This window comes from Fringilla coelebs (assembly GCF_963513975.1).
Source record: "Fringilla coelebs genome assembly, chromosome: 21".
NCBI lineage: Eukaryota > Metazoa > Chordata > Aves > Passeriformes > Fringillidae > Fringilla > Fringilla coelebs.
The window spans coordinates 9968418-9981780 of record NC_140047.1 but is presented as its reverse complement, the minus strand read 5'-3'; the positions used below and the strand labels follow the sequence as shown (position 1 = coordinate 9981780).

Sequence of the window (13363 nt, the reverse complement as noted above, 5' to 3'; positions counted from 1 at the left end):
TGCCCTGTGGGTGTGTAACAGCCAGGGGGAAGGGCAGTGTCCAGTGGGAGCTCTTGTTCTCTTGGCCTTTTAAACCCATGAGTGTCTCTGGCTGATGCCTGATTTTTGGCACCCCTGGAGTTTTCAGGGAGAGCACGACAATGCTTTAAACAGCCCTCTGAGCAGGAGACAGCTGCAGAAAAACAATGTCAAATTGGTGCAATCTGCTGTGCTGCAGCTTTGCCAACAGCAATCTGTCCTGGTGGCTGGCAGTGCTTCAGCTCTGCCCACGTGCCCTGTGTGACCTGGGAGAGCCACCTTTGAGAATCCCTCTGCCCTGGGCACTCAGGGCTCTGATCACTGAGGGAGGGACTAGCACAGGCTCTCCCTTGCTGGATTTCACCCTCCACACAGGCTTTACCAGATACCATTTGAAAAAGAAGTTGCTGCGTGTTTGGATTCACTGGATTTGTCTGGTTCCTGCTGTTTGCTCTGCAGGGAGTGCAAGGGCCAGGTTTGTGCTGGCTTTGTCACTGAGGTCCCATCCAAACCCCTTTCAGGTGCTGCAGAGCATCCTTAGCATTCTCTGGTGAGCTGGGGTGGCTCCCAGGCTCAGGGTGTGGTGGGAGTTCTCTGCTGGATCCCAAAGGCTCCTCTCTCTCTTGGCCTGGAACCCTTGGCTTGGGGCTGGTGGAAGCAGATGAGACAGGAAGGGAGCAGAACCAGATTGGCTGTAGGCTGCTGTGGAGTCAGTGGAAAAAGCTGTGGTGTGAACTCTGCCATGGTTTCCTTTTCTGCTGCATCACAGTGACGATCCCAGGGCCGTGCCCCAGCCTGGCTGTGGTTTGCAGGGGCTGTGGCAGGAAGGAGGCACCGTGTGGGGACTGTGTGCAGCCTCCAGCTGCTGCAGGAGCTTTGGGATGAGGTGGGACTCGGGACAGGCAGAGGTGGCTCCTCTGGCTGTAAGGCAGGCCCTGGTGTTTCTGGGGCTTGGCAGCACCTTTTCCACACACAGTTGTTTTCCTGCTGCAGGCAGGAGCAACTGGCAGGCTGGGAGAGGAATGAGAAGTGGGAGCTGCAGCTGGAGGGGTTTCCAGGCAGCTTGAATGGAGAATAGACTGGGGCCTGGGAGAAAACAAGCCTTGCTTTCACTCAAGGTTGAGCAGGAGAGGAAACCTCACACAGCCTGTGCAGCTGCCCAGAACAACTGGGACCATTGTGCTGGTGGCACTTGTGGGGCTGAGCTTGACCCTGCCAGCAGCTGGGGCAGGAATTGGGGGAGGCTGGGGTGGTCTCAGTCTGGTGCTGAGCTGCTCCCCTGCCCTGTTGGATCCTCTGGGATCCATGGGGACTTATCCTGGCTCGGGCAGCCTCTGCTCCCATCCCAGGACAGCATCCAGGCTGCTCCCATGGGAACTGGCTGAGCCCCCACTGTGTGTCTGGGGCAGTTTTAGAGAGGTGACATCTGTAAATCTCTCATTTATGGTTCTTCTGAACTTGGAAAGAATCCCCCAAACCAGGACTTGCCCATTTTCAGTATTAAGTTTGACCTGAATGAGCTCCTCTATACTGGTGGGTAGTAGAAGCTGAATGGCATAAATAAAATAGGTAACAAATAAATTATTTTCATTGTTTGGATGTGGATAAAGCAATGACTTATTTTTTCTAATGGATATGGTAATTGTAACCTGCTGGATTCTGCAGTATGTTTGTTTAAATCACAGCATATATTTTAGAGAGAGATGTGTTGACCCAGTTGCCAAAGTAAGTTTGTCATGAAAAGCCTCTCAGCCTGCATGTCCTCTCCTGCTCCCTGGCTTCTGGAAGTGACTGAAGGAAGCAGCACTTCACTGCTGGTGAAACCATCCCCAGAGTGCTGTTTAATGGCAGTGTGATGGATTAACCTCATTAAAGGTGCTAGTGTTGTTCAAGAAAGCAAAACATTCTTGGAAAACTCAGGATGCTCCCCTTGTTGTGCTGAGTTCATTCCTCTGTGACCACACAGAAATGTCTAAAACCCCTTCCTGTGGCAGGTGCTGGTTTGCCTGGGGCTCCTCAGGGCACGTTTCAGGGGTCAGGTGCTGCAGGAACAGCCCAAACTGCTGGGGTTTGTGTTTCTGGGAAGGAAAGAGCATCCTCAGGCATCAGCATCGTGACTCCACTTGTGTTTGGCAAGCTGGTGCTCCTGGCCTCTACATTTATTTCTGTTTTTCTCACATGGCTGCTGGTGGTTGGGTTTATGCCCTGCTGATGAGCTGTGCAAAGAAATTGTGTTCCAGGCTCATTTCATTCTCACTCTTCTTGAAAGTCAGTTCTCCTGCACAGTTCTCCTTCAGAGAATTCGATCAGTTCATACACTTGGTGGATTCATAATAATTTTTTTTTCCCATTTTGGAGTCAGAACATGTTTTAATGAATTAATTTTCAAATTGATATCTCCTTAATCATCACTTCCTCAGACCCTGCAAAGTATTTGCATCTTATAATTTAAGTGCTTTGAAACTGGCTATCAAGTGAAACTGTTAACCAGGCTGAGATGAAATTCACATTTGCACCTTAATCTTGTCTGAGCATTTTCAAGTGCTGGAAGTTAATTACATCCATGGTAGTCCTTTGATACTTGACTAATTTTGGAATACAATGACTTAAATTTCTGCTTATTGCCTGTTAGAAATTTCACTCCTCAGCTGACACAGAAAAATTTCCTTTTTGCTCTCTGTTCTTGCTGTGGGTCCAGCTGGATTTGTGGGCAGCATTTGGGTCATGCATGCAGGATAATTGTTGCCAGTGTACCATTTACTGACAGCCAAACTTCCCAGGTGTGGGTCAGGTTTCTGCAGCTCAGGGATCTCTTCAGCTCCTGGGGTTGGGGGCTTTTCTTTGGTTTTTTTAGCATGGTGCTGAGCTGGGAGCATCCCTGCCTGGATGGAAGGTGCTGCACCTCATTCCCCTTGGGAGGGAGGGCCTGGCAGAGGCTCTGGGAGCCAGGGCTCCCTTCCCTTCCCTACAGCTGATTCACAACAAGGCATCATTTTCCCCAGAGCCTCAGCTGCCATTTTTGAAAAATGGGGTAATTGCTGCCCTCGCACCTCTGCAAAATATTTTGGAGTCCTTAGGTTGAAGTTTCTGCACCTACTGACTCAGAGACATAAAAAACCAGCAAATAACTGTGAAAACAGCAAATAACTCCATCTGTCCTCTGCTCCCCCATCCCCAGGGATCAAAGCCACAGAGGTTGTGCAAGCAGGGGAATGCTGGATGACTTTTGCTTTCCAGCAGGCAGTGGGGAGTTTGGATTTGGATTTCTGACAATGACACAGCTTCTTGGAGCCATTCCCCATTGAAATGGGGTCTCATTCAGCACTGCTAATGAGAGGGTAAAGGCAGCTAAATACAGCTGTCTTCCTCAGTGTCATTTGGGATTTATTAGCAAATATGCAGTGGAATTGAATCCCTTGTAAGTACTCTGCAGCTAATGGGAGATAGCAATTAGCTGAAATGACTACTGTGGAGCACTGATGCTGCATCAGTGAGGGGACAGGAAATCTGGAGCCAGTACAGACCCAGCAGCTTCCAGAGCTCCCTGGAGTTTTTCCCTCTGGATTTTCTGTTCTGTGCCTTTAGCAAAAGCCTGCAGTGCAAATCGCTGGGTCTGGGTAATCCCTGGAGCTCCAGCTTGAGCAAACACTTCCCCAGCAGCAGGGAGAGTGTGGATATTGTTATTGTCAGCTCAGGGGTCACTGAAAGGACTCCCTGCAATGTTCCTAGCAGTGCAAATGTGTGCAGTGGGAACCTCCTCCCCTCCAGATGTGCAGGGCTCTGGCCCAGATGCTTGGAACCAGTTCAGAAGTTGGGTGCAGCATTCCTGGTTTCATCTCTGACCTTTTCCTCTCCCAACTCAACAGGAGGTTTTGTTTCCTTCCCCTCACTGATGAGGTGAGGTGAGGGTCAGGGTGTCCCAGGGGTTCTGTCCTTTGGCTGCAGGGGAAGCAGCTCCTGTGTGCTGTTTCCAGCTTCCAAAAGTGCTTTGGATCAGGCTCATTTCATGTAAATCTTGGTTTGTTTGTCACCCTCCCTGCCAGCCTGTGTTTGAGACAGAAACCTGCTTGTCAGGAGGGGATTAGTGCTGGGGATGTGATGTGGGTGGGGAGTGAGGGGCTGTGCTGGCCAGATCTGGAGTTGGGAGTGAGATAATTGAGTATTTTCATTATTCTCCTGCCAGGTTGCTGCTGGGTGTGCTGGTGATGGAGAGGAGCAGTGTGGATAAGAGGGACTGAGTGATGGATGGGTGCAGTGCTGTGGCAAGGAGATGGTATTTGGGGGGAGGAAGCTGAAATCACCTGTATTTAGGAGCAAGGAATGGGATTTTCTTAAAGATTGGAGCTCATTGGGAGCAAGTGAGAGAGAGAGGCAGGTGTGGATGTGCTGGACCCTGCCTGGGGCAGAGTAAACAGGGAAAACTGCCCCAAACCCTTGGGAGAGTGCCCCAGGCAGAGCAGAGCAGTGCCTGAGGCTGAATGGATAGAAATTCATGTGAATAACTCAGCCTGTGCCTCAGGAGGGTCTGGAAGAGCTTTCCTCAGGTAGGGAAGCAAAGGAAAATATTCAGACCACTCCTCATCAGTGGAGGGGACACATCCCTAAGGGTCTGAGGCCACCTGGAGCTGGTGGTTCAGAGCCATCAGCTCCCCCTCAGGTGCAGGAGCCGTGCAGGGCTGGCAGAGGAAATTGCTGAAGGGGAATAATTCCCAGCTTGATTGATTGGCAGCACACCATTAAAGAAAGTCATCATTTCAATGCATATTTAGTTTGTTAAGGCAGTGAATATGCATTTACACTGAGCACCTGGTAAATCTGATCCTTTTTTGGTTCAGAAGAAATGTTTAATTGCCCGTCACCAGCGCTCTGGAATTAGATTTATTTTTGTGCAAAACCTAATCAGATTGCAAGTAAGATGCTAAAATCTGTTGCTTCACTAACTCAAATCAATAGAAATACTAAGGGGGATTTTTTTGCTACTCTTGCTGGTTTTGATGGGTTTTTTTCTGCCTTACCTTCTGTCTAAAAGCCTGGAGTTTTGAACTACACAAGGTCTGATTGGGAATGAGCTCTGCAATCGCCCCCACTAACATGAATCAAATATCTATAAATACCTTTCCTTTTCCCTTCTCTCCTTTTTTAAAAGGCACTTTCACCTAGCAGGCAGGAAGAGTTTCTCTTGCCCTGTGATATTTGCAATATTTAAGGCAGCAGACAGGTGACCCCGGGCTCTGTCTGGTGCCCCGATCATTTTCTGTGTGCCCTGATGGAGTTGTCAGCAGTGACAGGTTGCTGTGAGCAAGGCAGCCCTGAGCAGGGTGTTGGGAGGTCTGAGTGTGTGGTGTTCCCACTCTGGGGACCTCTATCATCCCCCAGTTATAATATCCTGATTTTGGTGTCTGACAGCAGTCGTGGTGATCGCTGATAATGGCACTGGTGGCACCTTGTGCTGTTCCCTTTATTCCTCACAGTGTCCTTGGCTTCCCCAGCACTCCTGGGACTGTCTCTGCCTTCTCCAAATTGCTGAAAACATTTGATAAGTGAGACTCTTTGTATGTCACCTTTTCCAGAGGCACGTTTTTGCTGTGGAGTTCTTTGAACAAGCTTGCAGCAGGCAAAAGGCAATCTGTGCTCCAGCTCCTCATTAGCTGCTGCCTGACCGTGATGGGTGACCCTGGGAATTCTTGTTCCAGGCTGCTCCTCCCGTTTTCCTCAGCTCTTTCTGCCTTCACATCAATTATCCTTTAAAGAAAGACTTAAGGAGGAGGGAGGGAGGCCCTGCCCATGTTGCATTGGGCAGAGGTTTCCTCCTGCCTGTCATTGCACAGTGTGAGCAGTGACATCCCTTCCTGGCCTGGAGACTGGCAGGTGTCACACTGATGGGCACCAAGCCACCTGCCAGCACCGTGCCACCCACTCACTCCCCTGGCAGATTTCTGGGCAGATTGCCGAGTGCATTCATGGCCAAACCCTGCATTTATGTGTGGCTCAGCCTCACTGCTTCCTCCTGCCACTGGCTTTGGAGCTGTGGGTGAATGTTCAGAGAATGCAGACAGCAGAAGGGGTAGGGCAGGGCTTGCACCTTGCTGTCATTGACTGTTTTCCCTTCACTGCCTGGTTCAGGGTTGTCCTTTCAGCTGTGTTTTATGGCTGGTTGGAAGCTTTTTAAAGTGGAATTTTAGTGTGCTTGAGTTTGTTCCTTGACCTGTAGTTGATTCCTCTGCCCTTGGCATTGTTTTCCTGTGTGCTTTTGAGGCTGAAGTGATTGAACTGCAAGCAGAGGTGCTTCCCAAAAGCAGGTGGGTTTTACAAGTGGGTTGTGTTCCTGTTAACAATTTCAATCCCTGTTTGTTGTCCAAGGCAGTGAAGGCTTGGCAGAGCAGGAGGCAGGGAAAAGCCTCCTGTGCCTTCCCCTTGTTTGCTCAGGTCCCAGGCTGAGCAGTGATGTTAATTAGATAAGTCAGATACTCTGCAGAGCAGCCTGTTCAAGGACAAACAGATTTTAATTAAGGGCTGTGTGCACTGAAGGTCATGTCACTGCCTTGTGCCTGGACAGTTGCTATGGGAACACCAGGACAGCACCCACAGAGTGTGAGAGTGTCCCAAAGTGGGCTCTGGGGCACAAAATTGACTTTGGTGCCACCCCTGCAATGTATACTTGGGTTTTGTTGCTGTGGGAATGGGAGCCTTCAGTTCAAGCTCTTAAAATCACCCCAAAAATTCCACACAAGCTGTACAGCAATGCCATGGATTTGGGAAATTGGTCTCCACCCCAGTTTTTTGGACTGTTTACAGCTGGTGAACTCAATTTCTCACAGACAACCTGGATGTTGGAAAGAGTTTTGTTTGGGTTGAAATTCAAGCTCAGTTTAGGTTGAAATTCAAGGTCAAGTTAGTTTGCTTCTGTCTCTGCCACTTTGGAACTGGAATCCAACATTAACTCCAGTGGTAGTGGCTCATTCCTGCATTTCAGGTCCTCTCAAGATTCATCCCCACTAAGCTGCCTGAAGTTAATCCTGCTGGTTTGAGTACAAGCTGTTTCTTGTCTGCCTTCAGTCCCAAAGCTCCTTTTGTTTGGGATGGATCAGCAGAGACTTGTCAATACCTGAAAATGATGCAGGATCTACAAACCATGGATGTACCTTGGGACTGATGAAATTTTGGTGGGATCCCTGGGTAGAAACTCATTTTTACTAATTTTTGTGTGGTCTGGCAAAAGGATCAGCAGAGAGAAGTTAAATGTTTTTAATCCTAATATTTTTATTCCTGCTACTGAACAGAAGCTGAGGCAGGGACAAATGCAGCACAAGCAGCTTTCTTGTGTAAGTAAAATAGCCACTCAGATGTGGGCTTTGCTTTGGAATGAAATGTTTGTGCGGAGTTTGAGGTGGGAGCTCACAGGAGCTGCTCCACAACCCCCTTCTCCCTCCTGGGACAGATGAACAGCGAACAGAAGAGGTCACAGGTGTGTTTGGAGGGAGAGTTTCAAACCAGGTCTTGTGCTATTTTTCTTTTGTTTGGCCAGTCCTTGTGGTTGTCCTGCTTTGGGGAATGCCAGGTGTTGTGTGTTTGGAGGCACGGGGAGCAGGGAGATTGCCAGGGAAATGGGTTTGCATTTCAGGCAGTTCCTGAGCTGCTCCTGGAGGGGCTGGCTTTGTTTGCTGGCAGCTGAGGAAGCACTGTGCTGCCTGTGTCCTACTGCACTCCTGTGCCCCGTGGTGGAAGGGGAGGCAGAGCTGCTGTGGGGTGGCAGGAGATGGGGAGCAAGGCCTGGAGCAGCAGGAGCTGCTGTGTGCAAGGTTGTCCTTGCTCTCAGAGCCCCTGGTTGCTGGGCTGGGGCTCCTGGGTGGATCTGGGGAGCATCTCCCAGGGCTCAGCAGGAAACTGCTGCAGGAGGAGTCAGCTGGGCAAGTTGTGCTCTTGGGCTGGGTACCACAAACTTCTCCAAGTGCTCAGAGCAGACTGGAAACTACCTGTGGTTTCATTATCTTCTGAAACCACCTGTGGGCATTCATTATCTTCTGACAGACCCTTGCTGTTCTGCCTCTGGACAAGGGAGCTCTGCATTTTTCTCAGCAGATGTCCACCTTTGACCTAGATAGTTTTGACTTTTAAAAATAAATTGAGCAGAAAAAGAGCAAAGAGAAGCATCAGGATAGAGGAGCAGGAACAACATGCTGTGTGCATCCCCCTTGGGAAGGGGCTGGCTTTGCAGCAGGCAGGACATTTCCAGAGAAAGCTTGGGATAGGCATGGTCTAACAGGGACAGCTGTGACTTAGGGAGGGCTTGGGGCACTCAGAGGGGAGTGTTTTCTCTCTCTTGAAGCAGTGTCACTGCTCACAGTGCTCCCTCTGACAGCACGGAGTGTGCCAGTGCCAAAGGTGTCAGAAAAGGCACGGGAGGAAAGCTGCCCTGGAGCCAGTGTGCTGAGTGCCTGTGGAAAACCTGACAGCAGCAGAGTTAATGGAAAGCAGACACTGAGCTGGGAGCTGCTCAGCCAAGAAAATCTGCACAGCCCAGGCTTTTCTCTGGTATCCAGGAAAAACCTGTTACCATTTGGCTTCCCTGTCTGTTACCCCAGGGAAAATGGTGCAGGTATAATTCCTGGATATGTGGCTTCTGCAGCACCTGGAGGGAGAGCAGGTGTTAGTGCTTGATGATTTCATGCCTTGGAGCCCTGAGCTTCTTGTCCAGATTCCTGCTGGGAACCCAGGGGCTGCCTTTGGCTGCTTGCAGATGTGGTCTGTAAATCAGAGAATCTTAAAATGGTTTGGGTTGAAAAGGACCTTAAAGATCATCTCATCCCAAACCCTGCCATGGGCAGGGACACTTCCACTTGCAGGTGGAGTCTGGGTGCTCCTGTCTTCTGAGTCCAGGGGAAAAATCAAAGGTGTGCAATGAAGCAAACTCTGTAAGTGCTGCAGAGCAGAGTGGGAGCACTGCAGCCACTCCTCTAGAAACAATTCCTTGGTTTTGGCAGGATGGAGGCATCCTGCCTGGAGCTGGCCCTGGAAGGAGAGCGCTTGTGCAAGGCTGGGGACTTCAAAGCTGGGGCAGCCTTCTTTGAAGCAGCAGTGCAGGTGGGGACAGAGGACCTGAAGACCCTGAGTGCCATCTACAGCCAGCTGGGCAATGCCTATTTCTACCTGAAGGAGTATTCCAAGGCCCTGCTGTACCACAAGCACGACCTGACCCTGGCCAGGTGAGTGTGTCAGCGCTGCTTCATCCTCATCAGGCACAGCCCTGAGTGAGGGCAGGTTCTGTGGGGTCTGAACCCAGAAATGCACATCCAAAACTGGTCCTGAGGGGGATTGAACTGTGGAGAACCTGGCACTCACCAAGGGTGGGACAGCTCCCTTCAGAGCAGGGAGGGGGAGGAAGGGATGTGGATGTGGGGAGGGTGCCTGGAGCAAGAGCAGGGTCCACTTCTGTCCCCAGCACTCCCTGCAATGACCTGCAGTCATTAGAGCAGTTCTGAAACAGCAAATTGGGAACGAGGATCTGCCTTCACAATTGTGGGAGCCTGTGGGAAGCTCTCCAGACAGATGTCTGTGCTAAGCTGCAGCTTCAATCTGCCTCCAGCAGATATTTTTTTTATTTTGTGAATTAAAGTCTCTGAGCTCTTTAACATCTTCATCTTGTAGGACCATTGGGGACCGAATTGGAGAAGCCAAGGCAAGTGGCAACCTTGGGAATACCCTGAAAATCCTGGGGCAGTTTGATGAAGCTGTGGTTTGCTGCCAGAGACACCTGGACATTTCTCGGGAGCAGGGGGACAAGGTAATGGCTCCAGCAGGAAATATTTCCTGCTTTTAAAAACAACCAGTCTGCAGGTCAATCAATGTGATCTGGTGAAGGTGGGCTTTGGGAGGAGCTGCAGGGTGAAGCTCTCCCTTCTGGCTGCCATCACACATCTCCTGCTGCTGCAGGTGGGGAAGGACAATGTGGGCTCCTGGTTTTGAAAGGTGGGGAAGGACAATGTGGGCTCGTGGCTCTGGCCATCTCTACACAGCAGTGGAGAGGTCCATGCTGGGATGTGAAGTGTGACACTTTGCTGTTTGCTGTTCTTCCTCCCTTTAGGTAGGTGAGGCCAGAGCTCTCTATAATATAGGGAATGTTTACCATGCAAAGGGAAAGCATTTATCCTGGAACATGGCCCAGGACCCGGGCTACCTGCCTCAGGAAGTCAAGGACACACTACAGAAAGCTTCAGAATATTATGAGTGAGTATCCAAGCTTGGCCAGCCCCTTCTCCTGCAGGGAACAGGGCTGCTGGCTGAGAATTTGCAGGTCGTAATAGATTAGGAATATTTCCCTGAGATGCCAAGCTGTGTTGGCAAATTAATCTCAAGGAAGGTGAGGAAAGGTATTTTCTAAAATCTGAGCTGAAATTCGTGCTGGCATTGGCTTTGTGGAACTCTCTGTGGGTCGAATTGTGATCATGCAATGAAGTGCAGCAGTCTGCTGCTTGCCAGAGCTGGGTTGGGAAGCTGAACTCCCGGCTCCTGTGGCCCCTGCTGCTCTCTGCTGGCCTCTGTGAGGATGGATCCCTGGGTGTCTCCATCCCTGTCACCCAGGGGAAGAGGCACTTGGAAGTCCTGGGGATCTGCACTTTGTCTCACTTGTCACAACCTTCCTTTTCCCAAATCGTTTCAAAGATCAGTCATGTGCCACACAGGAAGGTCAGCACCAGAATCTGGGGCTTGTGTTTTTCTCCTTGTGCTTCAGAGTTGTGCTTTTGTGATGCAGTTTTTTAAATAGGCTTCTTAAGTGAGGAGACTGATAAGATCTTTTATCCCTTCCCTGATATCTGAGATGTGACAGTGCCTATGAGCAGCTCACCACCCTTTCTCTGAGGAGTGGTGCATAGCCAAGGGGTGAATTTGTGCCAGTGGTGAGTGCTCCACCATTCTGTGTGCTGTGTAAAGGGTGAAAACAAGATAAAGAAATGCCAGGAGGCTCCCAGAGCAGAGCCCTGGCACAGCACAGTGGATCTGGCCTCTCTCCCTGCATCAGGACAGGGAAATCTTCTTCCTGTGGCCCTGGTGCTGCAGTGAGGCCATTTCTGGTTTACTGTGGGATGGTCAGAGCAGGTGTGTGAGCACAGGGGTGATTCTGCACAGAGCCACCCACTGCCTGTGGGGACAGAGCAGCAGCACCTGCACCCCTGGCTTGGCTTGAGCTGCCAGGGGGGTCCAGCACAGGTCACCTGTGCCTGGGGGGGCAATGCCTTCTCCAGGGCTGCCTCTCCTTCCTTTCTGTGCCAGTCCCCTGCAGGGCTGTGCCTCATGCATGCTCTGCCTGCTTTCTTTCAGGAGGAACCTGTCCCTGGTGAAGGAGCTGGGGGACAGAGCTGCCCAGGGCCGTGCTTATGGCAACCTTGGCAACACCCAGTACCTCCTGGGCAACTTCAGCGAGGCCATTGCCTTCCACAAGGAGGTAGGAGACACCCCTGTTCCCTTTCCTTCTCAGCCCAGCCCAGCAAGCACAGGGAAATGTTTCCCCCAGCTGTTTTCCTCCTCCTCTGGGAGCCCTGGGGTCTGCCCTGTTGTACCAACTCACTCTGAGCAAATCTTACTCCAGCCCCATCAGCACCTCGTGAGCAGGCTGAGGGAAGGGTGCTGTTGGCTTGGAAACCAAAGGAGGTATCCAAGGGCAAATTGCAGCTGGGTCTAGCAAGGAGGTTTTTTTCTGCTCTTAATTTGTCTCAGTCTAGATTTTAATAAATGCAAGCCATGAATTTAATTAAGCTGCTGAAAGAGCTGTTGATCAAGAATAAATGCTGCTTGTAGAACATAATAACTTTCTGCAAAGCTTTACAGGGAGGTGAGGTGACAAAGTCCTTGCCCCAATTCAAATGCAATTTAGCTTCTGTTGCAGAGTGTGGACATTCACTGCTCCTCTGGTTTTCAAATGCTGGGGGCACAGCACTGGGGTATTGTATTTGCTGGGTGCCTCATGGCAGGAAGGAATCATGAATTTGACTCCATGTTCTTAGAAGGCTAATTTATTATTTTATGATACTATAATATATTAAAAAATACTGTACTAAACTATACTAAAGAAAACAGAAAAGATATTTACAGAAGGTTAAAAAGATACTAATGAAAACTTGTGACTCTTTCCAGGGCCTTGACACAGCTTGGCCATAATTGGTCAGTGAGTGAAAACACTCACACCAAAAAGCAATGAAACAATCTCCAAACACATTCTACATGAGCAAAACAGAAGAGAAGCAAATGAAATAAGAAAATTATTTGATTGGCTTCTCTTGTGTTTGCTGCTTTGGAATGTGGTCTGGAGCTTGTTTACCAACAGGTGCATGTTTGATTGGTTTCACCGGAATTGTTTTAACTTAATGACCAATCAGCTGTGTTGGACTCTGAGGAGTCAGATTGTTAATTCCTCCTGGGGACCTCACAAATAGCACTCAGTGTCAGCTGCTGTGTGCCAGAGGGGTCAGTCAGTGCTGACTGGGCTGTGTCACTGTGTCTGTGTCTGCTGCAGCGCCTGGCCATCGCCAAGGAGTTTGGGGACAAGGCTGCCGAGCGCCGCGCCTACAGCAACCTGGGCAACGCCCACATCTTCCTGGGCAGGTTTGACATCTCTGCTGACTACTACAGGTGAGTGCCAGGGGCTGCTCCTGGGGATCCTGGGCTGTCACAGCCAGCCCTCAGCTCCAGGGGCTGCTCCTGGGGATCCTGGGCTGTCACAGCCAGCCCTCAGCTCCAGGGGCTGTGACAAGGGACCTGCTGTGGTGGGTGTTGCAGGTTGTTGCTCCAAGGCATGATTTCCCTGTTCCCTGCAGGAAAACGCTCCAGCTCTCCAGACAGCTCAAGGACCAAGCAGTAGAAGCCCAGGCCTGCTACAGCCTGGGAAACACGTGCACACTGCTTCAAGACTATGAGAAAGCCATTGAGTACCACCTGAAGCACCTGGTGATAGCACAGGAGCTGGGAGACAGGTAAGGGAGGGCCTCAGGTGAGGGTGGAGAGCCCTGACCCTTCTCTGACTTCTGTTCTCTCTTGCTGGGTTAAGCACCAGTGATGTGTGTGCTTGGAAGGCATTAGAAATCTCTGGGCAGCCAGTCCTTGGTCCAATCATCTGTCCAAAAACTTGACTTGATTCACTTTTCTCATGTCACTCAAACCTGGAGATTGTGCCCCCAGTGCAGTGTCTGCGTGGGCTGAGTGACATTTCTAACGAGAGGTGCTTCAAGAGGATGCACTGTGCTCAGTGCCTTGCCCGTGCTGCTGCTGTGCTGTCCCAGGAGGGCCTCTAGAGAGCTCCCTTATGTTCCCAAAAGTTGTATTTCCCTTAAAAGCTGTGTGTTTAGGGCACCCA

General features: G+C 50.4%; 1 protein-coding gene across 2 annotated transcripts in view; it reads left to right on the top strand.

Annotated features, from left to right (window-relative positions):
* The window catches only part of GPSM1 (G protein signaling modulator 1), a 63205-nt gene that overhangs the window by 11408 nt on the left and 38434 nt on the right, over positions 1–13363 (top strand). For both annotated transcript variants that reach the window (XM_084219528.1, XM_084219527.1), the window contains exons 2-7: positions 9000–9221; positions 9664–9799; positions 10100–10242; positions 11335–11458; positions 12527–12642; positions 12828–12983. In XM_084219528.1, the coding sequence (XP_084075654.1) occupies positions 9000–9221; positions 9664–9799; positions 10100–10242; positions 11335–11458; positions 12527–12642; positions 12828–12983 (897 nt within the window). The remainder of the gene's footprint in view (positions 1–8999; positions 9222–9663; positions 9800–10099; positions 10243–11334; positions 11459–12526; positions 12643–12827; positions 12984–13363) is intronic.